General features: G+C 36.6%; 1 protein-coding gene and 1 long non-coding RNA gene across 8 annotated transcripts; one reads left to right on the forward strand and one right to left on the reverse strand.

Annotated features, from left to right (window-relative positions):
• Positions 1-1,815: 1,815 nt before the first annotated feature.
• hrh2a (histamine receptor H2a) lies at positions 1,816-14,711 on the reverse strand. 5 transcript variants are annotated; one of them, XM_055177798.2, is made up of 5 exons: positions 14,540-14,704; positions 4,100-5,542; positions 2,612-2,641; positions 2,428-2,509; positions 1,816-2,347 (listed from the first exon to the last, which is right to left on the reverse strand). In XM_055177798.2, exons 2-3 carry the CDS (start codon positions 5,191-5,193, stop codon positions 2,614-2,616), a joined length of 1,122 nt encoding a protein of 373 aa, XP_055033773.2. In that variant the 5' UTR covers positions 5,194-5,542; positions 14,540-14,704; the 3' UTR covers positions 1,816-2,347; positions 2,428-2,509; positions 2,612-2,613. The 5 variants fall into 5 exon arrangements, with proteins under 5 accessions (XP_055033773.2, XP_055033772.2, XP_073710543.1 ...); XM_055177797.2 differs by having other exon boundaries at positions 2,428-2,512; positions 14,540-14,703; XM_073854442.1 differs by having other exon boundaries at positions 2,612-5,542; positions 14,540-14,711.
• LOC129422102 (uncharacterized) lies at positions 2,932-19,990 on the forward strand. Of its 3 annotated transcripts, XR_012358017.1 has the most exons (4): positions 3,610-3,730; positions 3,991-4,018; positions 5,255-5,338; positions 19,870-19,990. It is a non-coding gene; the product is annotated as an uncharacterized lncRNA (long non-coding RNA). The 3 variants fall into 3 exon arrangements; XR_012358015.1 differs by lacking the exons at positions 3,610-3,730; positions 3,991-4,018 and adding an exon at positions 2,932-3,060; XR_012358016.1 differs by lacking the exons at positions 3,610-3,730; positions 3,991-4,018; positions 19,870-19,990 and adding exons at positions 2,932-3,060; positions 13,700-13,976.
• The last annotated feature ends 5,195 nt before the right edge of the window (positions 19,991-25,185 follow it).

The raw sequence follows: 25,185 nt of genomic DNA on the forward strand, positions 1-25,185 counted from the left end.
CGTTTTTTTGTACTGCAGAGTTTTCTGGTATTTTTGGACCTATTACACATATTCTGGTATGTTAATTGTAAATTTGATTTCATTGAACCAGACTTCAGCTGTCCAGTGTTCTACAATAACTAACCAATTTCTGATTAAATTAAGAATTTTGTTTTGCCAATCAGATCATTTCACTTGTCCTTCAAATATTTTATTTTAATTTTTTTCTATTTTATGAATATTTTTATCCCCTCTCTTTTTTCTAATCTCTTTTATTACTATTATTATTTTCATATTTTATAGTATTATATTCATCACCTCCATCCACTGTTTTCTCTTCATGTCTTTCCATAATTCCCCTCCTCATCCTCCTTCTTTTATCTCCTGAGGTCAGAAATCGACTGAATTACTCTGTGTGTATGTGTGCGTGCACGCCTGCTTTTGGCCCATTTATTTCTTGATATTTTGATGACAAACCAGGATGATGGATAACTCATTGAAAGCCTATGAAGTCTCTCTCTCTGCATGTGTGTGTGTGTGTGTGTGTGTGTGTGTGTTCATGTATGTAATGCTGCTTGATAACAGTGTTAAACAGGCAGTGATGAATGTTTTTAATGAATAGTTGGTCAGATGACTGAATGAGAAGAAAAAATCTGATGCCAAAATCTAATGTCAAAAAACACCAATATACAGAAAAAAATAATAGGTAGCTTAATAAACTTATTTTTTAGTTTAGGTATTGCACATTTTCTTTTATTAGTTACTAAGAATAACTTAATGTTTGTTTTCTCTTATTTAGAATAGAATTGGTTTTGTTTAGATTTTTTTCTTTTGTACATTACATTTCAGACTCATTTGATGTTTTCTCACAGTGTTTATTATCTTTACACTGTAAATTCAGTAGAAATTACCGTATTACTGGCAGCAGTTTGCAGTTTAACAAGACTTTATCTTTACATTTTGATTCCCAGAATGCTTTGCATGAGGCTGTTTTTTAATAATTTATTCTGTAAAGATAAAGACTTGTTAATGTTTGATATTCATTTTTCATTGGACAAACGGTTGGCAATAAACTAGATAAATATAAATCTAAGTTACTGGCAAAAAGCTGCATAACTACAGCAATTTTCTTTATAGTGTTGCATTCAGAAGTCCCAGACAGAATTATGTGGTAATAGTTTATTTTGAATTCCAGCCTGTAAAACAATGTTCAGTTTGTTTGGGTCTGTAATATTATTAATGGAGTGTTAATCTAATGTACTGTGCAAACGTCTTAGGCCACCACCACCAGACTTGTTGTTTTAGAAGTTCTAATGTCCATCCATATTTATTTCTCAATCTATTTTATTAAGATACAAACAGAAAATACAGGAAATATGTTCTGTAGGCATCATCTGTGTTTAGTGTGACCTAAAGACTAATTTCTTTAAAATTAGGATGTACTGTAATTTTATTTAGGTTTAAGAGATCCTGCAGTTTCTTGCTATTGCTTAAGTGGGAGTTTACCATAAAAACTTGACACATCAGATTACATTTTTATACAGTTTTTAATACTATTTACACATTTCCTGTATTTTCTGGATGTATTCCATCAAAGAGACTGAGAAACAATTATAAATGATCACTATACCATTGCAAAAACAACCAATCTAATTATGGCATGGTGGCCTAAGACTTTTGCACAGTACTGTTTATTACAAATAGCTCATCACTGACCTAAAACATTAATATAAACACACAGTTGTATCCTTGCTGAAGACAACAAAGTAAAAAAGTTTGGTTACTTGTGTTTTCTGAGTTTTATACTAACTGTGCCAATAATCATACCAGTTATAATTCATGTTTGTAAAAACATTTATTTGTTGCAGCTGTTGAATGGGCCCTGTTGAAAAACAGCAACTGGCTAGTGGCCCCCAGGTAATTTGAGTTTGAGACCCCTGCTGGAATCTGACTGCATAATATATAAATTTGTAAATCCACCGTGGAAAAAAGCACAAAATGTAATAGCAAGAAATGAATTCTGCAGTCCTCAGGTGCTTCTGTGTGTACTTGCCTTTAAATCTGAGGTAATTGGACTCTTTCCTACATTATCTAGTGTTACCACCCATCACCACTAGAAGGCGTCAAAAAGACATTTTAGCTGCAAAAAGATTTTTGCATCTGCATTTTTATGGAGTTCTGCTGTGTGTACTGATAGGGCATTATAAAGTTTTTGTTCTCTTTCTTCCAGAAGCTTTTCCCAGAGGAACACATAGAAATGACCACTGAATCCAGCCTAGACTGAGATGATTTTGGATGGCCAAGTGTCCATGTAGGTTTAAAGTTTGATGAAAAATATCTAACAGAAAAAGGCTACATGAATCTTCACCTGCAACAAAAATTGATTGTTTTGTTAAATTTTGCATTTGCATATCAGATCTGATTCATCAGACTGGCCTCATATCTTACCTGTATAAAGCTTGATTCATTCAAGATGGGTCGCTAATGGCATTATTGAGGTAGACATGGTGCCAATTTCAAAAGTCATGGCCTACTAAAAGAAAAAAATTGAAATACTTTGAGAGAAAGTCCTTTAGAACAAACTATATGTTTAAAAAGATCGTTCACCCAAAAATGCATGTTATTTTCTCACCATCATATTTCTGCATCCTGTGTTTGATCTCTTAAACAACAACAACAAAAAATTAAGAATTCGTAATGCAGAACATTTAACAGTGAACAAATCTGTCAAGCTCAAACAAAAGTAAAAAACATACTTAAAAAAGAACATAAAACCCATCTCAATTCGATTGAGATTGGAGTCTGAACTAGTTCTGTGACGTCATACGCGCAGATATGATCGTATTGTTGGCCCCGCCCACTGGCGTTTGTTTGAGGAGTGAATTGATATGTGTTTTTTTTGTGTACAACAATGATACGTTTTTAATAAAAAATTAAGATTGCGATGTCGTACAAATGTTGTACTTTTGGCTGAGGAAAACATGCGTCTTTGCAAGGTTTCTTGACGTCAAATTTCCTGTCATATTAACGCTGCTTGTGTGACAGTTATGTGTTTTGGACCAAACAAGAATCGCTCAAACTGTAAGTAACATATTTTGCAACCGGTAACTTAATGATGACACCATCCATGAATTTTAAATTACATTGCTCATGACAAAATCGGGAGATCTACACGAGAGCATGTGTTAGTCTGTGCTAATAGTTTGACAGTGCGTCAATTATATGCTTCTATTAGTGCTAAAACTTTTATTATTGTGCCTTTTTGATCATTTGGATGTCTTTAACATGAATAAACACACGATGTGATTAAAAAGAGCCCTTGAGAAGCTGTGTTCGCTAGTGAAACTGCGGTGCGATTATCCAGCAGCATGTAAGCTGTCAATCATAGAAGTGGGCGGTTACAAAGGCAGGTGGAGAGATGGTCTTAAATTAATTAATTTTGCTTAATATTTTTATAACGCATACATTACTGATTTATTTGGAGAAAAAAAAAACATTGAAAAAAATAAAATAAAAACACAAGTTAATGTTATATCATTTAAACTTCAGGGGGTTTCATCTGACACACGCATTCACGTTGTCGCGGTGACGCGTCTGGACGTAATTTAACTTCCGGCCTTTGTTTAATGGTTTGGTTAGTGGCTGAACTGAAATCTCGTACAAATAAGTCGTCAAAAATAACAATTTTTTTGGTTTCCTAAAGACGAGGGGGAGTCACTGCGATCATGGATCACCGGCGCTAGGTGAAGAGGTTAGCAACCGATCTGTAGTTAACATTGTATACAATATTAAGTACACATTTAACACCGTAATGTTAACATAAAGTTTAGTTTTTGATGTGCTTTAGCTATAATTTGTTTTTATTTTGCTTTGTTATCAGAAATAAGCTCTCTAAAAGTTGATTCTTTGTGGAGTTTACCGAACGTTATATTTGTTCCACGAAAGCTTTCTAAGTTTGCTAATTTTGTTACTGATAAAACCGTCTATACCTTTTCTTTTAATATCACACAGAAAGAAGAACAACAAATTAGTTTTGAGGGTGAGTAAATGACAGATTTTCTTGTGTGAACTATCCCAAGAGTTTCTGTGGTGAATGTTTTCATGTTGTATTATCTTATACCTTTCATTGTTTGCTATGATGGTGACCGTAGAGCCGTTTGTGCTGTTTTCTGTACTCTGTCTGTTTTCGGTCTCTTGTAGCAGCACACAGGTTCTAGGCAAAAGACCCACCCTGTTTGTCAAAGGGGCGTGTCTGTTTATAAGCCCCTCCTCCATTGTAACTACAATTGCTTTGGTCCCAATTTTACATCCTCGTTCTCCGCAAAGCAGCTTGAAGTATGCCGATCGAAAGTCTCTGTTGAGCGTAGCATAAAGTATGGGGTTTAACGCAGAGTTTGCGTACCCGAGCCAAAGCACCACCGACTGCGCCGTCCGCGGTGGGTTCTCTTCTTTCCGAATCCCCATCACGGTGAAAAAGGTAAAATACGGGAACCAGCACACCACAAAAGCGCCAAGCACCACCGCCAGCGTTACCGTGGCTTTGTGTTCGCGTAGGGCTAACACCGTCACACCCGTTTTCAGCCCTCGGTGGGTTGAGATGATCCGTTTCGCCTGCGCCCTCGCAATGCGGAACACTCTGTAGTAACTCCAGCACATGGCCACTAGGGGGAGATAAAACGTAGCGAGGGCATCGACCACCGCATACGTCGGGTTCAGCTCAAAACGGCAATCTCGTGTAGAGTCCCCTTCTCGTATATTTTGCACGCTCAAGTCTCTAGTATTCCAACCCAGGTGAATGGGTACGAACGACACGCCCACTGAAACTAACCAGATCGTCGCTAAAATCGCACCGACACGCCATGGAAGCACCAGCATTGGGTAGCGCAGAGGAGAGGTCACCGCAAAATAACGGTCCAAGCTAATGGCAAAGAGATTGAGTATGGACGCAGTGCATAGCATGACGTCCAAAGAGACGTAAATGTTGCAGAAGTGCCCGCCCAGCGGCCAGTCACCTGTGACTTGGTAGAGGGTCGAGAACGGGAGCACGAGAGCGCCCAGTAGAAAGTCTGTAACTGCTAGTGACACAATGAAGCAGTTGGTGACGTTACGCAAACGTCTAGTAACATACACAGCCAGACAAATCAATATATTGCCACAGACAGTGAGGAGAATCAGAGCAGATAGCGTCACAGCTAATGCCACTTGTGATGTCATTTTGTAAGCGTGTGTACTTGTGTATAAAACTCACAAATTATGGGTTTATCTCTGTCCACAGGTTTGGTGGTGATGGGAATGTTTCTGTAGCTCAAAGGTCAATATCATGGATTTGATTCCCAAGGAAAGCACACGCTGATGCACTGTAAGTAAGATTGCCCAGCAAATGTGTACTGTTTACAGATCAGGACATTTAAAGGGTTATAATCCCGATGGCCTTCCATAATTTAGCATAAGTGTCTCCTTTCACCCTCTTTTTTCTGCCTGTATCTGTGTGGTCTCTGTTAGACAGAAGTCTGTCGCCCTCTTCTGGTCCTAATGGGATGCTGCATGTTCTGCCCACTTCCTCCTGTTTTAAAAGAACAGAGATGCTTAGATTGTTTGTAAAACCTGGTTGAAATCAGTCATTATTTTAAATTAAACATAAATTAAGTTTATTTACATTTTAATTAGATATGTAGAATATTTTGAAGAAATTATCTACATTCTTATATGTAGCACCTGTAGTACAGATTCTTATAGCAATATCAAATATGGCTTGATTTTTTTTTTCAACACAGTAGCTTGACTAAGGCATTTTAAATTACGGGTTGCTTGTAGCCTGACTGCAAGTTGTAAAGTCGATAAATGGTGCAGGTTTCATTTAAAGCGTTTGCGTCTTTGTGAAATCGAGAAAGTGTGGGTTGCATGATTGTGGTTGTTTGTTCTGTTTTAATGGAAGTTTAGCTGCAAGTTGATATTGTTAAAGATAAATAATTGCAGAGTAACCGAACGCTGTCACAGACACTCACATAGACGATTATGATGGTGTGTTGGGCAGAAAGTTGAAAGAGAAACAATGGTCTAACGCTCATGTCAGTCTTGTACACACACAGCACATAATGATCAAAGCCCCGGCAGTGATAATGTCATTTCTACACACATTAGCTTTGTTCAGTGTTCAAAGAAAACACACTCTTTCCTTTCAGAATGACATAAGACTTCACAAGCACGTTCTTGGACGGGCATTAATATTCTGTTTGAAAAAATGCATCCTTCAAACCCACACGAATTCAGCTGTTGCCCTTCTCCAGAAAGCTCAGTCCATATGTGGGCATAGCTACTTGTTCTGTCCCATTCGTCTAAACAGTTCTCATGCTCTGTGTGTGTTTGTGTGACTTAAAGTTATTAATATCCTCTCTCAATAAGATTTCTATATTTCACCCTCTTAAAGCTCCCATTACGCACGCGGTTTCTGCTCATCTCATGTTAATCTTGAGTACCTATAGAGTAGTATTACATCCTTTATATCTGAGTAGAGTCTTCAGTTTTAACAGATTTATAAAAGACAGATCAGATCTAGTGATTGTTTCCGGAATAACACGATCCTCTGGAGGCGTACAGCGGGAGGAGCGAATCATGAGCAAGCAACACATACAAAACATTATCCTACTCTCTGGATAACTTATGATTCACTACGTGTTTGTGTCATTTGCATTATGCACTAATGCGCCAATTTCCAACATAACACAGATATTTGAAGCAGATTTACTTACCGCCTGCGACTCATCACCCGGTTGGAGCTCAGAAACACTCACGCTCAACTGCTTTTTTGACCCTTTAGTTTGTTTAGCATGAGGATTACAACTTTTAAATTGTGTCAATAAGTCAGAATGCATGAAATAGCATTACCCCCCCCCCCCCCCTTAACTTTTTTAAAGTTCGAAAGGATTTTAGGTAGTTTTCTTTATTTACATTATCACGGCTATGTTTTAAAGTATTTTACTTTTTCAGTAGTACTTTTAAATGTTGAGATTTTTGTAATTTCTCCACTGACACATATTTTAAGTTCTTCCTTTTTATATATACCGTATTTTCCTGACTATAAGCAACACCAGAGTATAAGCCGCATTTTTCAAAAATGCATCATTATGATGAAATAACATAAGTCACAGTGGAATATATGTCGGGTTTATTTAGAAAATTATTTCACAAAATCCAAGCCGAAGAGCAGACATTTAATCTGGAAAGGCAAGTTATTCAACTAAACAATAGCAGACAGAACAGCACGCTGAATAGATATCTGTACGTTAAAGTAATATTATCAGTTATTTAAAACGATAAACCATAGCATACAGAACTTACCTGGAAGGTTGAATAGTGTAAATTAACCGAACAAGCCAACTAGCATGAAGTTTGCAGACTTGTCATTCCGCATCACTAAATTCATTGAATTACATAAATACAGGAGCAGCATATAGCGGATTCTTGCGGCTGTAGACGGTAATGATGTCTCTTGCCTCATAAATGTCAAAATTAATTAATACTGACTTACAAGGCGCACCTGACTATAGGACGCAGCACCAGCCAAGTTATGAAAAAAACGCGGCTTATAGTCTGAAAAATACGGTAAGCGCTATTTTTAATCGAAACGTGGTCTTGGAAATGTTGTCCATTTTAGGTTGTATCATGTAATGACATCATTAACGAGGAAGGAGGGCTGTCACAATGATTAAATAATCGTCACATTGCGATTGTTTGACCTCATCGCGATGATTTCAGATCACCGCAATAATTGCACTTCTCTTTAAAAACACAAGGGGGGGCCTGCAGAGTTTGTATAAATGAGACTGTATCAGTTGGCGCCCCTTAACTGACAGTGTAACGTGATACATTGAAAAGCAATTCAATACAGTAAAAAATCAACATTCAGAAATGCTGCAAAACTTTTGGTAAAACATACATTTTCAAAACAGCAATTTTAAATTTAGGGAAGTAAAGGATACTATTCTTAAGGCTCTGTAAGGAATTTATTTTTTTGCTGCCACTACAGTCATAAGGCAAAAGATGTAATTTAAATAATCAAATCAATGTGTGAAAATTATTCCATGAACAAAAATTTTTTATGAGAATTAAATGTCAAAGCAAAAAAAGACAATTAATCGTCATAATCGTCAAAGTCCTAACACAGGCAATTAATCGTCATTACCGCAACAATTTATTTGGCAATTAACCGTCAGCCAAATTTCATAATCGTGACAGCCCTACGAGGAAGTGACATAATTTGGATTTAGCATTGGCAATGGATTTGATAAGTTCTTTGTAGTTTTCTGGTATTAACTCAAGTTGACCCCTTGGTGTTACCCATCATTTAGGAGTGCAAAACAATATATTGTTTCAGCACATACATTGCAATGTGCACAATCTTCAGTATTCACATCGCAGAACATACAGATGCTGATCATTTATTTCAGATGACAGTGTTATACCATACAAGAACAGTTTTGAACGGCAGAGAGAAATCACAGATTCTATAACATTTCATCTTGCAAAAGGCATGGTGCTAGCAATTAATACGGTTTGAGAGAAGGTTTTAATAACACGGTCATGGTCTGGTCACTTGACCGTGTTGTAAGGTGTGCAAAACCATTACGCAACTATTTTCGTCAAGTTGGCAAAATAAATGCAAGGCATACAGTATTTCTCATATCGCAATACGCATTGCAAAAAAAAAATAAATATAGCAATGCCAATTTCCCAAATGTCGCTCACCCCTACTGTGAGCAACTCCTGCGTTATATGTGGCACTTTCAGTCAAAAATTTAAATATAAATTCTCATGCATTTATTACCAATTTATTGAACCATCTGTTTATTTTTTCCTAAACCACTAGAGTCCAGACGTCAGAAAAAAAGCAGTCTATACTCATGTTTACTATTTATTATCAGTCTTTACTATATTTTACATAGAGAAATATACTGTACATTTAATTTTAATTAATTAAAATGTATAAACCAGATGCAATAATACCCAAAATGAAGAAGAGGTGGCTCTTCAAAAAACTAATAATATTTTTTATTTAAATTTTCATGTGGGCATTTATGAGGAAGAGACAACATTATGGATGTGACATTTCTCCGTTATGGATGTAAGGATTCTAAAAGCTGCACTTAATCAAACTATAGAAAATAATTTACTTTTTTTTATTTAGAGACCTCACGTTGATCTTTACACCACTAAATATTGACACCTGAGATCAGAGTATGGTTAAAAACTTTTGGTAAAACTTGGTACAGTTGACATTTGCATGGCATTGCTCCTGTCAATCACTGAACAATGGCTATCTTTAGCTCTTTGTTTCCAGCCCACGGTCCATTCGCTTACCGCATGTCACACAAAACTGGAAAAGACATTCTTGATCTAGCTTTGATAACTTTTGGTTTGCGAGGGCAGAAGTTCATATTTTTTCCTGTGTTTTTTAGTCACAGAGAATCTCACCACAGATGGACTGAAGCTCTTCTTCATTTTCATCTTGTTGGTTTCCATTCTGTTAATAACTTTAAAATAATAAAGTTAATAAAGTTAAACATTTTAAAAGTCTGATCTTGCTTTTATAGAAAAATGTGGCCTTATATTACACAAGAACATTAGGTTTTCTGCATGACAAGAATGACCCACCATATAATAAAATACAAATAACTATTAAATGATCATTAAAGTATGAGTACTGTATGCAAAAGTTTTATGTCATACACAGACCAAACTGAAGTTGTTTACTTATTTTCTCTTCTGCAGAAGCTCTGACATCTGATTTATGTTCATGAAATGCCTGCAGGGTCCACATCAATGATGCCATAACCTTTCTGTACATAGTATGTTTATGGTTTGTGCACAAAAATAAGCTTTTCGGTAAATAATAATTTACCTTAATCATTTATCTTGAACAGTTTTGGTGTGCTTTTCAGTTTCCTTTTAAAACCTTAATTGGGATAATTGAAACTTGGATGTCATAGTTCAGAGTAGATCATTTAAAAACCTAATTAGACTTTGTCTTAATCTCTAGAGAAATTAAATGTTATATTATTAGGGTTTATTCTTTAAGAGAAATATCAGAGATATCTGCAAAAGTCGTAATCTCTAGGAGAGACCAAAGAGATAATAAAGCAAAGGTGGACAGTAGTGGTCTTCACGGGTCCACTTAGATCCCAAAACCTGAGTCCAACCCGAGACCAAAGCGAGTTCGGGTCTAAAAGTTTCATGTGTGCCTCAAACACAGGTCGCGTATAATAATAGCGGCATCGGGTCTTGGGTAATTTAAAATGAATGTGCTTTTTTGCCAAACGGACCCGAGACGACCCAAACTATCTCGCGTGTGTGCGTCAATGTCCTTTTCCAGTCCCCCCTCTGTTTGCCAACTGGTCTCCAAATTGGTTGCGAGGCCACCGGGATTTCTTTCTGTCTTGACTGGTGGATGCGGGGCTGCAGACTGCACATGCACACATCGGTGCCGTTGACTTCAGGTCCAGTTGGGTTCGGGTTGGACCCGGGTCTAATTTTCTCGGGTTTGTCCCGGGTCGTGTCTTTCTTTTAAAAAAAGAATTATGCACGTCAGGTTCGGGTAAAAAGCTTATTCCTTCATATTACTTATATGAAATTTAATACATAATTACATTGTATGCTTTCATACTTTTACTCAAGTAAAATGCCCTTTTTATATAACTCGTCAATGGCGGAGAAAGAGTTATCTCGAGTTATCTCAACAATTATGAGAAAATGCTTCCCTGCCAATGACGAGTTTTTGTCAATCTATATTTCCGCTATTATCCACTAGGTGGTGCCCTAAACCAACTTATAAAACACTGAAGCATTCACTGATCCAAAAACAGTAAAAACTCTGTGTATGTTTTGATCAACACTCTGAATCTGATCTCTAACAAAAGTCCTTTACAAAAATGCAATTATCTCAGCTTTTTGCTAAAAAAAATTTGTACTTTCGAAGAAACCTACCCATATTTGAGAGATTATTAAAAGAGAACAAATAAAGATAGGATAGGATATGATATGTTTTTTTTCTTCATTTTGTTTGTTTGTTTGAAAGCAGAGGGTCTTTTTTATTTGATATATTGTATGTTTATATATTTATGGAAGAAATTTTTCTGGAAGGCATTAAACTTTTGTAAAATTATAAAAAATGCTGGTGCTGGCTGGCAAGTGCATATTTTTTATTTTTCGTGTCAAAAATGACAATCGTTTGGCTAGATAAAACCCTTATGCCTCGTTTGAAATCGTTTAGAGTCCTTTGAAACTCCATTGAAAAAACTGTTAAGTGTTGAGTTAAGTGTTACGTGTTGGTGTCCATTAAAGTCCTTTAAACTGAGAAAAATCCTGTAATGTTTTCCTCAAAAAACATAATTTCTTCTCGACTGAACAAAGAAAGACATCAACATTTTGGATGATATGGTGGTGAGTAAATGATCTGGATTTTTTTTAAGAAAATGGACTAATCCTTTCAAAACGCTGGCGGGGAAAGAGTTAAGGAAAAGTAAGAAAGATGTTTTATGTACACTGTATAAAATACTTTGCTGCCTTAAAATTTTTTGTTGAATCAACTCAGAATTACAAGTCATTTCAACTTACTATTATTGATCTTGACTAGAGATGAGTTGTTATAACTACAGGCGTGTTGTTATAACTTATAAAATTAAGTTGACTTTTCTCAACTATATGGGGCTGGACACACCAAATCTTTTACGCCCGCGGCCGGCGCATGTTTTCAATAGTTTCTAATGGAAGCTCGCCGCTTTTCAAATAAGCCAGCAGCTAGCGGTTTTCTTTCACGCTGAAAACCGAGAGTCGAAAAATTTTCAACTTTGGAAGAAAAGCTCAGCTCGTCAATGTCAGTTCTCACGCGGCCGTCCAATCACAGTGGAGGTGGGGCGGGACAAGTATCACAGCAACCAACCATCTCACAGCTGACGTATCAGAGCAACCAAAGCGCTTAGCTGAAGAAAGCTGGCACTCAGCTGAAAAACAGCTGGCATTTGGCGTTGTCCAGGCGTTTTCAGCCGCGTTTAAAAGTTTTGGTGTACACAACCCCTATGAGTTGTGACAACTCATCTCTGTTGACATGACTTGTAAATCTGGGTTGATTTAACAAAAAATTTTAAAGGCAGCAAAGTATTTTTTACAGTGTACTTAAAGGAATAGTCTACTCATTTTCAATATTAAACTATGTTATTACCTTAACTAAGAATTGTTGATACATCCCTCTGACATCTGTGTGCGTGCACGTAAGCGCTGGAGCGCGCTGCGACGCTTCGATAGCATTTAGCTTAGCCCCATTCATTCAATGGTACCATTTAGAGATAAAGTTAGAAGTGACCAAACACATCAAGGTTTTTCCTATTTAAGACGAGTAGTTATACGAGCAAGTTTGGCGTAATAGCACTTTTGGGAGTACTTCGACTCGCCTAAAAAGTCCGCTCCCCTTCTCCCTCTCATAATGGGAGAGGGAGGGTGTTACTGCGCCGAGTCGAAGTACTCCCAAAAGTGCTATTACGCCATAAAACATAGCTCCCCCCCTAAATCCGCCCAGAAAAGCGCTACGTTCTACCTTGTACCACCAAACTTGCTCGCACAACCACTCGTCCCAAACAGGAAAAACGCTGATGTGTTCTGTCACTTCCAACTCCATCTCTAAATGGCACCATTGAATGAATGGGGCCAAGCCAAATGCCATCGAAGCGTCGCAGCGCGCTCCAGCGCCCACGCGCACGCACACAGACGACAGAGGGATGCATCAACAACTCCCAGCCAAGGCAACAACATACTTCAATATTGAAAATGAGTAGACTATTCCTTTAAATACTACATGGTAAACAAAAACGTATATATTTATAAAATGTGGCTGAGTAAAAATGATGATGATATACTTTGGAATGTAAAAAAACCTGATAAAATACGAATACTTAAAAAAATTTACTTAAGTAGAAAGTTAAAATACTTGACTACTGTCCACCTCTGCAAAAAAACATCAGATTTTTTACATAAATACATCCCAGAAAATCAATTTAGATCTTTGCCTGTCTGTCTTTAAAATTAAGTTCAGGTTGAGCACCTCTCTCACTCTCATCCTATCTCTCTGTATATTCACTGCAGGTCTGTATAAGATTAGCTCTTCTCATCAGCCACACCAGAAACCATCTGCAACAAGACCTTAAACTTTAAACAGATTATAAAATATTAAAACTTTCTCTCCAGCAATTACCGGGTTGTCAAAGTGAGAACCGATTTGTTTTTTGACAACTGTAACAGTCTTCATATTACAAACATTTATCCTTCTTGAGAAAATGATTCAATGTTTTTGCTTACTCATCCTACTTATAACATCTTTTCTGATCCTTGCCCATACATTTAATCTGTTTTATCATTCAGCAAGTGAAAATTTAATATCCAGTCACTCAAGTACAATAGCACACAGCACAACTTTTCTTTACAAAGTGCAAAATTTAAAGTTTAATGCCTCAGCAAAAGCATTACTACTAATACTGTTGCTTGTAAGAGCATACGGTTTATCTTGTACCAACCTGGTAAACAAATGTTGTTTAAAATATTTAAAATGACGTGTTTCTTTGTTATTGGATCAATCTTGTTTAGATGAGACAGGTGGTATTTATGTGCTCATATTTTTTTAATGTGGCCGTTGCGTTCATTGATTGACATTTGTCTTCATTCTTGTGCCTGTCAGGGAGTCTGGTGGGGGATAAAGTCGCCCATCTTTTGATTTCTTTTGACAAGCATGGTCGTCATGGGTGTTGCGTTGCTAGGAGACCACATCTTTTTAAACGCCGAGTTGATATGCTTATTACTTTTGAAGTAAGCGGAAGAGGTATGATGCAAAAACGCACGTGCTTCTTCTTTTGACGCACATAAATAAATGCTCTCCATACAGAAAACCTCAACTTAAGAGTCTCTCTCAGATCATAAAGTGCATGATTCATTAACACACACGCACACAAACACACACACACACACACACACACACACACACACACACACACACACACACACACACACACACACACACACACACACACACACACACACACACACACGTACACATGCATGCACACACATAATGCAGTGGTAGCGACCTGAAATCTGAATACACACTTAAAGGACATTGAGTCCTTACTGAATATATAGGTTAAGCCAGTATACACACACACACGCACACACACACACACACACACACACACACGCACACACACACACATCGCACAACATCAGAGTCAGAAAGAGAAAGGCAGTGCTACATTAGTCTATTTCAGATCTCAAGTTAGTTTAAAACATGCTCTAAACTCAACATGCAATCCATCTCATGTTAACATAAACATTCCCACACTGTCTAAACCTCCTTCATTCATTTAACTTTGATCTTGAAACAACATTCAGCAGTAGAGATCAAATTGAATTTTGTTCCTATTTCTGATATTTTTCACACAGTAATATTTCGTTTTAATGCTGCCAAGAATGTGCCTGAAATTAGATTCAGATTTTTAATACATTTATTAATAGCGTAACTTACCCTGAGCGACCTTCTTCTTTTTGCTGCACTTGTCCTTCTATAAACACACACGCAGTGTCTCTCTCTCTCTCTATCTCTCCCCCTCTCCCTCTTTCTCTTCCTCAAAAACTCGCTGGCACACTACTTCAACTCAGCCAATCAGATTGCGTTAGGAAGACGGCCAACTATGAGTCTCTCTCTCTCTCCCTCTCTCTCTCTCTCTCTCTCTCTCTCTCTCTTCTTATGGTGAATGAACTCTCCGTATTGATTCATTTCTAGATGGCGTTGTTTGTTTGCAATGGATAGAAATTATATGTACTGCTTTATTTGCCTCCACCTTAAATATAGAAACCAGACACACCATAAAACTTCTTCCTCTTTTCTCTTCCTCTTTTTTACTTCAGTCATGTTTGATTCCAGAAAATGTTTCAATATATAAAGGATGCATAGCGATTAATCTCGATTAATCTATAGCAGAATAAAAGTGTTTGTTTACATCATATATGTGTGTGTGAACTTTGTTTAATAATTATGTATATATAATTATACAACAGTTCTTTCTGGTTCTCGAATCTGATTGGCTAAGACCTGTGCGATATTGTGCTGATAACAGCACTGTAACCGCTTCACCTTTCGTATTATTCCGCCACCTAGTGAATGGAGGTCCTAAGCAGGCTCATCTCTGAATGGAAAAACACAGACGCGCTGTTTGAATCACTCTCCGTGTGTCTCATTAGTTTACTAGCTCATAAATCAGTCTGAATCCCCAATCGGAAGTTATTCCGTCAAAGATCAGCGCTCTTGGATGTTACGTTACAGTTAATGGGAGAAATGTCTTGTCACATCGTGTGGATTATTAACACTTGGAAAGAGGAATATAAACACTCGTTTTTTTTCTGGAGCTATATTTCTTATCAGAACGCGAAAACACTGTGGAACTGCAGGTAAGCACCGCAGCTTTTAAATGTGGACATTGATCATTTACTTTATCGTGACCTGACTATTAAAACATGTTATGAGATATCGCCACTGGTATATTTATAAGCAGCATGCAAAAACATATCTCTGACACTTATAAAACACCGTTTTATATAGTACTGACCAGAACAAAGTTTAATAATAATAATCGAGTGCTCGTATCACGTTAAGAATAAATGAGAAAGCAATAGTAACGTTATACAAGTAGTTTTATTAACTTTTACCTCGCGCCAAAACAATAACAACACAAAAGACACTAAATATGAATTAAAAAACAAGTAATAGTTTGATCATGACACCAAATACTGCTGATTTGATCTCATTTTGACGATCATAAACAAACAAGGCCAACATGAGAGCCAGGGTATATCTTTCAGAGATATAGCCCAGAGAGGGCGGTGGTCAGCGGGGCGAGTGAACACTGATGTCCGCTCATGCTTTGGTTCTCATTCGTACCGAATCTCACTAAGCAAACGTTCAAACAGGCGCTATCTTTACTAATCGACTGCAGATTTAAATATAATACATATACATTCTCGACTGAACTAATCTTAAAACTACACTTTGTGACCAAAAAACGGTAATATAAAGTAACGGCTTTTCCGTCCATTGAGTTGTTATGAGCTTCAAAGCAGCCGAAAGTTTTACCTGTCATTCTGGCCGCCCTCAAATCCGTGGCGGAAGAAGTAGTTCTCAAACAAAGAGGCTTTTAAAATAACTCCGTTGTTGTTTTCTAGTTTTCGTTTTTCAAACGTGTGCCGTCGAACTGTTGTATAAAAGCAATATCGCTCTCGGAGTCGTGTGATATAGCTCTATATCATCACGGCTGTGATTGCCTCCGGCACTCGGCCTGCGGCCTCGTGCCTCTGGCCTAATCACAGCCGTGATGATATAGAGCTATATCACACTCCTACTCGAGCGATATTGCTTAAATATGCACACATGCATGTATAATTTTAAGAAAAAATATATATTTATATATTAAGTATCTATATACAAATTATACATAAATATACAAATGTATATACGCATGTAAACATTTCTTAAATATATACATGCACGTGTTTGCATTTATCTATACAAAGTTATACATAGTTCACACACACATATATGATGTGAACAAAAACTTTTATTCGGCAATAGATTAATCGCGATTAATCGTAATGCGTCACTAGTTGTAATATACACAAATGAGCCATTACATTATGACCACCCCTATCTTCGACTTCGAGCAATGACACACAAACATAAACCGTTTAATCTTGCGTCGGTCTGGACTGGAGACACCTCATTAAATCACAGTATGGCTGGTTATCCCAAATATACACCTGCGCTTTCTCTCTTAAACCCTTACGAAAATTAACCATGGTTTACTACAGTAAAAAATACATGGTTACTGCACTAAAAAAAACATATGGACATTTTGGTTGCACATGATTAAAAAAGGTTTTCTTAAAGGCGGAGTCCACGATGTTTGAAAGCCAATGTTGATATTTGAAATCACCTAAACAAACACGCCCCTACCCCAATAGAATCTGGACCTTCTGTTGATAGACCCGCCCCACACATACGCAACCCGGCAAGGATGACGGTTAGTAGACACACTCCTTACTGCTGATTGGCTATAAGTGTGTTTTGGTAGTCGGCCCGTCTCCTTTTCCAAAGCGTTTTTCAAACATCGTGGACTCCGCCTTTAAAATTAAATTTATTTTAATTAATGTTAGTTTCATTTTAAGAAAACCTAATTTAATCAGGTGCAACCAGAATGTCCAGAAGTTTTGCTAAATAGTAATCAATACATAAAAAAATGGTTACTTACACTTTTACCACAAAAATCATCGGAAATTTTTGTAAGGGTCCTGCACAATACTGTATCTTTTCAGTTTCTTCTGTTAAACTTCATTTCATCACTATATGCATTTTGTGTAGATGAACTTGTGTGTATACATTAACTGTTTTTTTGCCATGAATATAGCCATAGATGTTGGAATGGCATTAACAAACAAACATATATTAACAATAACATATTTTAACATTCAATTTTATTATCATATATCATATCATAGTTTATGGTTATGATTTATATCAGTAGTTTAAAAAAATATACACTTCAACAAAATGCTTGTTTCAGCCCATGGTTGGGTCTAGTATGAATATAAAGTATTGAGCGCACATCCAAACATTCATCACTTGACAGAAACATGCTGAAGCTCTCCCTTTAAAATCAAATACTAATCGTTTTTTATCCATAAACGGGTATTTTCTCTAAAGCAAGTGTCTGGTAAGTGTAAATGCAGGAAAGTATGAGAATTTATCAAACTACTTCACGAACAAAAATAGCAGTGTGTTGCAGTGGCGGCCGGTGACTTCTTTTTCAAAGTCGAACAATGCGAAGCTCATCAAAACACGTAATTAGCCCATCATGTGTGTGGCTCGTCATGTCAAAATATGTGTTTGGTGCGTCATGTGAACCTATGTGCATCATGCGTCATGTTAAAATATGTGCCTGCTGCAGATGTTTCGAAAGGGTTTATGATAAAAGAGATGCTCAGGTTTGCCAGATACTTTAATCTCATGTGTAATCCGAGTTTAGTGTTACAGTAAGTGAGCGTCATTTTTTTTATCATGAACCCTTTCGACGCGTGTGCAGCAGGCATGTATTTTGATATGACGCATGATGCACATAGGCTTACATGAGGCACCGAACGCATATTTTAAATTTGTGCCCCTCGGAAGAGAAGTCACCGGCCGCCACTGGTGTGCTGGTTGATTTGCATTTCAACTGGGTCAGACATGGACAAATCCAACCACTGGAAGAAATTCTAGGCTATTTAAGGGCGGCAGTGGCTTAGTGGTTCATGTAGGTTGTCTACAAACCGAAAGGTTGGTGGTTTAATCCCCGGCTCCACCTCATCAAGTGTCGAGGTGTCCCTGAGCAAGAAACCTAACCCCAGCTGCTCCCGATGCTGACACCAGCGTCAGAGTATGAATGATTGAGTGAATGTGTGGTTAAATTGTAAAACGCTTTGGATGGCCATAGATTTATGAAAGCGCTATATAAATGCAGTCCATTTACCATTTAAAACTAACAATTGATTTCGTCCACAACATCACTCTATGGATGTGTTAATATTCACATTGTTTTGTGTTAAACTATTTAACACATTATGTGTCATTTCGTGTTGATTTTGTGTTCATATAAATAAAAGGCACAACACAAGATGTGTTAAATCAACACAATCTGTGTTGTTCCAAAAATTACACAGAGATGTGTTAAGTTAAGGACAACACATTAGATGTGTTGTCCTTAACTAGACACAAGATGTGTTATTTTAACACATTCCTTTTAAGAGTAATGGATTAAAACTACCCAGCATTTTTTACTGGGTAGAATATACCAAGTTTAGTCATGAAACTCTTCCATGCAGCTGATTGGTTCTCATAAACCTGGCAACACAGCCAATTGATCTTCCTGTCCTATCAACATGACCTATTTAATTCTGTTCTATCTTGGTTCATCTCAATGCAGTGCACCATGCTTATTCTTATCCCACCTCCTCCCCCAGCTCCACCTGCCTAGATCTGCTATTCGTGTTTTCCCTGTTTTTTTTTTTCTAAACATAAATCAAACATAAAACACAGTTAGATTGAGTTATGTTACGTTATTGTCACTTGCTATTACAGATTGGACATCTACAGTATAAGAGAGATAGGGAGAGAGAAATAAATATTCATGTATAACTTTACTGCAGCGAGAGTGAAATATGAGTGCTAAGCACTAACGCGAGGGCTGGAGAAAACTTTTATTTAGTTTTTTCTTTCGACGGCTGCGTTTTCAATGCATCCTGACTTTAAACCTCTATTAAGACACTCTGTAAAAAAATTCCGTAGAAATTGCTGGGTTGCCGGTAATTTACCGTAGATTTAAATTTGTTTTTTACTGGCAACATTTTGTTCCAAGTTAAATGGACATTTAACATTTACAAGTCTTTGTCTTTACAGAGTAAAACTAAAAAAAAAACAGCATCAAGCAAAACATTCTGGGAAACAAAATCTGAAGGAAAAAACTGAAAAAGGTTGATGATGATTTCTGGGTCCCGGAATGCTTTGCATGAAGCTGTTATTGTATAGTTTCATTCTGTAAAGATAAAGACTTGTTGGTATTTGGGGTTTATTTAACTTTGAACAAACTCTTGCCAGTGGATAACATCAGTTTGAATCTGCGGTGGATTACCGGCAACCCAGCTGCAATAACATTGTAATTTCTACGGAATTTTTTTACAGTGCACATATTTTCTTAATGTTGCCTTTGACAGTATGTCAATGAAATTGAATTAAATGTTTGCGTGTTTTTGTCTGGAGAATATTTTTAGATACAGATGAAAGCTGGTCTGAAAGCAGGAGGTTCTTGAGAGGGGCTTTCATACTAATACTCATAGACTGTCAGATCGGGGAAAAGACACAGCAGATGTTCTGGAGCAAAAAGGTCTAAAGGTCTTGAGAGAAAACCAGTAGCATGATTTTAAGATACACTGTAAAAAATTAGCTGTGGTTATGCAGCTGTTTGCCAATAACTTACTGTAGATTTAAATGAATGTTATTTACTGGCAACAGTTTTTTCAAAGTTAAATCAACATTAAACATTTACAAGTCCTTGTCTTTAAAGAATAAAACTTAAATAACAGCCTCATGCAAACATTCTGGGAACCAAAATCTACAGGAAAAACAGGAAAAGGTTGATGAGGATTACTGGTTCCCAGAATGAACAAGGCAGTTATTTTACTTTTATACTGTAAAGATAAAAACTTGTTAATATTCTGTAAAGATAAAGACTCTGATTATTGGTCTACATGTAAATGTGAAAAGCGATTCTTCTAGTAAGGAATATTTTAATTCAAGAAAAGAAAAGTGACTCTTAAAAAAAAGGTGCCTTACAATGCCCTAGAACAGTGGTTCTCAAACTGGGGGCCGTGAGATGGTGCCAGGGGGGCCCCAGTATTATGACATTTTATAAAATACATTAATTTATCATAAATTCTATGTAATGAAACCTCAGAAAAATAAGGCTCCTAACCAACAGCAATACGTTGTATAATTTAGGGGCGGTTTCCCGGACAGGGATTAGACTAGTCCTAGACTTAAACACTTTTAAAAGCTCTCCAAACTGAAAACAACTTTCACTTACAGATCTTAAAATACATCAGGGCCCTTTGTTTTACTTCAAGATGCACACAGGTAATGTTTTTAGTAAGGCATGTTGTTTAAAACTAGTTATATTTCCTAATTAAACTAAGGCCTAGTCCTGGATTAAGCTAATCCTGGTCCGGGAAACCGCCCCTTAATGTTTTGTTTAATTTAAATGTTTAAGTTTTAGAATGTTTTATGTCATACATTTTCTTTTGGGGGGGGGGGCGCGAAGGGATGCACCGTATCCAAGGGGGGCCACACACCGGAAAAGTTTGAGAACCACTGCCCTAGAAGAACCATTTTTTTGCATTATGGTTTAATAAAGGACATCTAAAGAGCTTTCTGTTTCATTTTTTATTTAATTTGTTGTTTATAATATTGTAATATCTTTCAGATTGAAGTCTGGAGACTGTCAGTAATCTCTGCGCTGAGGTGTTACTGTGATCACATTCAGATGAGTCTCACACATTCTCCTCACGCTTTATTTCCAGACTGTCATTGACTGTAAGGAATTTTTTTTATGCTTTATGGTTTTATATTTATTTTATTTATTTGAATGGTTAATTTAATGCTTAACAATTTAAACAATTTACTGCTTGCAATTGCGTGAGTGTTGTCTAAGAAACCTATGGTTTGTTTAAGGGTTCAGTGTTAGTGTAATTAGCCCAGGGCTTCAACCATTACTTACCCACCAGAGCACATTCTCAGGGGATTATTAAACAGTTGCCACTATAGAAACATCTCACAGTCTTAAATAGGTTAAAAATCAATATGTGGGTTCAGCCTTTTGCAAGACTGCAATAAAGCAAATGTATGCAAGAATCATGCCTTTATTACCTTATGACTAAAAATATATAATTACTAATAATTAATTAAGTATGAACCGAAGCAAAATTTCTGTGCTTTTACCCATATTCGATTACTTAGATAACACGGTCTCACACCCATGGCGTCAATATTTGACGACACTTGACCATGCGTCAATATGTTGACGCGGAGGGTATACCTTTCGCGTCATTTTTTGACGAACTGGGGACTTCAATACTATTAGGTACGCGAAATTAAACAGTTGTCGCCTGGCATTGGGGTTAGGGAAAGGTTTGGGTAAGGATGTCATTATGTAAATCTAACCCTAAACCGACGCGAAAATGGTAGAAAATGGTAAGAAAATAGGAAAGAGAATGCAACGGACTTAATAGTATTGAAGTCCCCAGTTCGTCAAAAAATGACGCGAAAGGTATACCCTCCGCGTCAACGTATTGACGCATGGCCAGGGGTCGTCAAGTGTTGACGCCATGGGGTGAGACTGGGTTGACTTAGAATGATCTACTGATACTGATACTGTAGATAATGTATGCGTTTACATGCAGTTAGATACTGAGTGTGTGTTTTTTTTATGCCAATTATGGCATAAACTAATAACGTGTGGTCATGTAAACACATTTCTTCTCTTTCGCAGTGAAAGCCCATAATTGGTTTAAGCAAATGTATTTTTTGCTCAATACCCTGATTTCATGTTGCATGTAAACACCGTAACCGGCTTTCTCGCAGTTTTGTTCATGTGCGCATCTCTTCTTTTGTAAAAGATAAATGTCACAAATGGAAGTAAACGTAAAGTAACACATAAAAGTCTGCTCTCGACTGGTAGAGAAAGTGTGAAATTTAAAGATTAAACTAGACGTCACTGAATGCGAAAAACCCTTCAAATCTCCAAATCCTGTGTAAACACAGTTTTTTGCATAGCTGGTTTATTGATTTGCATGTAAACTCAGGTTTCTATAAACAGATTTTTGATAGTTATACACTTATTCTGTGCATGTAAACGCACTCATTAGTTTTGCTTTTTACTCTTTTTAAATTATTATGTTATGAAATTCTTGTAGTGCACAGTTTTTCTGCCCTCTTAGGATATAATTTGCCCTGATCGTCTGTTTTTTTTTAAATAATCGGCAAATGTCCGATAGAGAGAAAAATTGCTTTTATCTACCGATACGGATTAGAGCGATATATTGGTGCATCAGTACTTATAGTAACCCAGCTTCTGTTAAAAAGTGATTTATGACCCCCTGTCAATCATCTTTTGACAGGTAGTGCCCCACCCCTATCAATCAAAAACTGTATGATCTGTCCAGTTTTGAGTGACGTTTTTATGCGTTTTCAGGCTGTGGTACAAATTAGCATCATTTTATAACTTTGTCAGTCAAACCTTACATTCCTTTTTGTGTCTGATTGTTGTCGCACGATTGTTTGTCATATTTATTGTTGTGTCAATCAAAAGTTTTTTTAATTTTTGGCGGAAATGTTGTACAGAGGGTTTTTGCCCGGCTGTCATTTTTATCAAAAAACTCTCTGTACAACATTTTAATTAAAAAACTTTTACTTAATTGATGGGGTGGGGCACTACCTGTCAAAAGAGGATTGACGGGGGGGTCATAAATCACTTTTTGACAGAAGCTGGGGTACCAAAACTACCCATTTAGTAATAATTCTCTGGTATTGGATTCTTAAAGTGCACGCTACTTTAAATGTATATATATATTTTTAATCAAATCGGCATATTAAGGATTCTTAGCACTAATCTAGTTCAAAAGGTTCATGTGCCATAATAAACAATCATTATTATTATCTGCTTGAGAGAATCAGTTAAGCTGCTTGGATCTTGGTTAATAAAGACCCAATTGAATCATTGGAGCATGTTAAGATCTGATAAAAGCCTGTGTGAGGTTTTCTGCAAAGATCACACTGCAGTCGTTTCTTTAGACCATATCACAATTGACAGTTTCATATGTCTAAATGTTGGTATTCATCAATAAATCCCCACAAGACTGACAGAATAGTGATGGATTTTCTTGCAAAGTACAAACATTGACCTAGATATTACATTTACTGAAAAAATGACCTTGTTTTTCTCATGTAAAATTTGCTGTCACAGTGCCAGGGTGTTACTTTTTATCTTTTCCCATTTTTTCCTTAAAAAGTGCCATTTTGTGGATGGGCGGACTTATCTTCTTATGCATATTGTCACTAATATGGAAAGTAAGAACGTACGAAAAATAGTATGGTCATTTGCTGGTATGTGCCTTATTACCATGTTTTACGTTACATCCAACAACTTTAAAGCTGTCTGCTGTGTATATATTGTGCCTGTGGGATTTATAAATATACAAAGAACAAGATTTATAAAAAGACTCATAAGGCACATTTAATTTATTGTAAATTATAATAATAACCCTGGCTCAGTATCATTTTTTTTTTGTTGTTACTATAAACATCTGATGGGAGATGCCATCTGCATCACTTTAAATAATTATTTAAGTCTACGTTATTGGCATAGACATAATCTAAGTACTAAAAACTTAAGAAACAGATTTTTTCCATTTGTTTCCAACGCATACTTGGTTCAGTGGTTCTCAAACTTTTTCAGCGTGTGGCCCCCCTTGTGTACGGCGCATTCCTTCGTGGCCCCCAGTTTGAGAACCACTGGTGTAGGCTATTGTATATAAGGGGTTTCCAAACTTATCAACCCAAAAGGTAATCTCAAGACCCACATTTTTTAGAAATATAGGGGAAACACAAACACATTTGTATCTTTCAGTAGTTTTTGAATAAGTTTACTTGAATAATATCAAAATGTCTTATGGAAGGGCTGCACAATTATGGCAAAAATCATAATTGTTTAGGCTACTGTATTTGCACTAAATTGAAAATTATATACTTGAAAAATACAATGAATTTGCAAGGCTCCAGAGAACAGTGCACTACTGCCGACATATACTACTGAGGATTTTATTATATTATTTTAATAGTAGTAAACTACAGTGGGACGGTCTAAGGCCCTGCTGGAAAATACAGATCCACGGCCCAGTTGGTAATATCAACAAAAGTCATTAATGTGGTCCCAACATAAAATGATTAAGTAAATGTAATTTTTACAAATTTTAAATTAAGTTGAGACTAAACAACTTAAAAATCGAGTTGATCTGAGTTCAAGTTAAAATCAGGTATTAACCTGTTTCAGTTTAGTAAATTGCACAAGGATTAATGTTTTTTGTTTTTTGCATGGCTAAAGCTTGTTATGGCTCAGCTGTTATTGGTGCAATATTTAAGCCATCATTTTTTAAGGCAGTGGTTCTTAAACTTTCTCTGCATGCGGCACCCTTGTGTATGGTACATTCCTTTGTGGTACATCCCTTTGTGGCCCCCCCAAAGAAAATGTATGACATTAAACGGATAGTTCACTTTAAAATGAAAATTCTGTCATCATTTACTCATCCTCATGTTGTTCTAAACCTGTATGAATTTCTTTTTTCTGATGAACAACACAATAGAAGATATTTTGAGAAATTATGGTAAACACACAGCAGATAGTGACCATGGACTTCCATAGTAGGAATAAGAAATTATGGAATTAATCTGTACTGTCAACTTTGTGCTTACCATCATTTATCAAAATATTTTCTTCATCATTTATCACAATAATTTTGAAAAAAAAATCCTAATAT

This window comes from Misgurnus anguillicaudatus, chromosome 16 (assembly GCF_027580225.2).
Source record: "Misgurnus anguillicaudatus chromosome 16, ASM2758022v2, whole genome shotgun sequence".
Taxonomy (NCBI): Eukaryota; Metazoa; Chordata; class Actinopteri; order Cypriniformes; family Cobitidae; genus Misgurnus; species Misgurnus anguillicaudatus.

Bases quoted from the DNA above. Each gene is read 5' to 3' on its own strand.
- hrh2a (XM_073854442.1), bottom strand. From the start codon at position 5,193: ATGACATCACAAGTGGCATTAGCTGTGACGCTATCTGCTCTGATTCTC.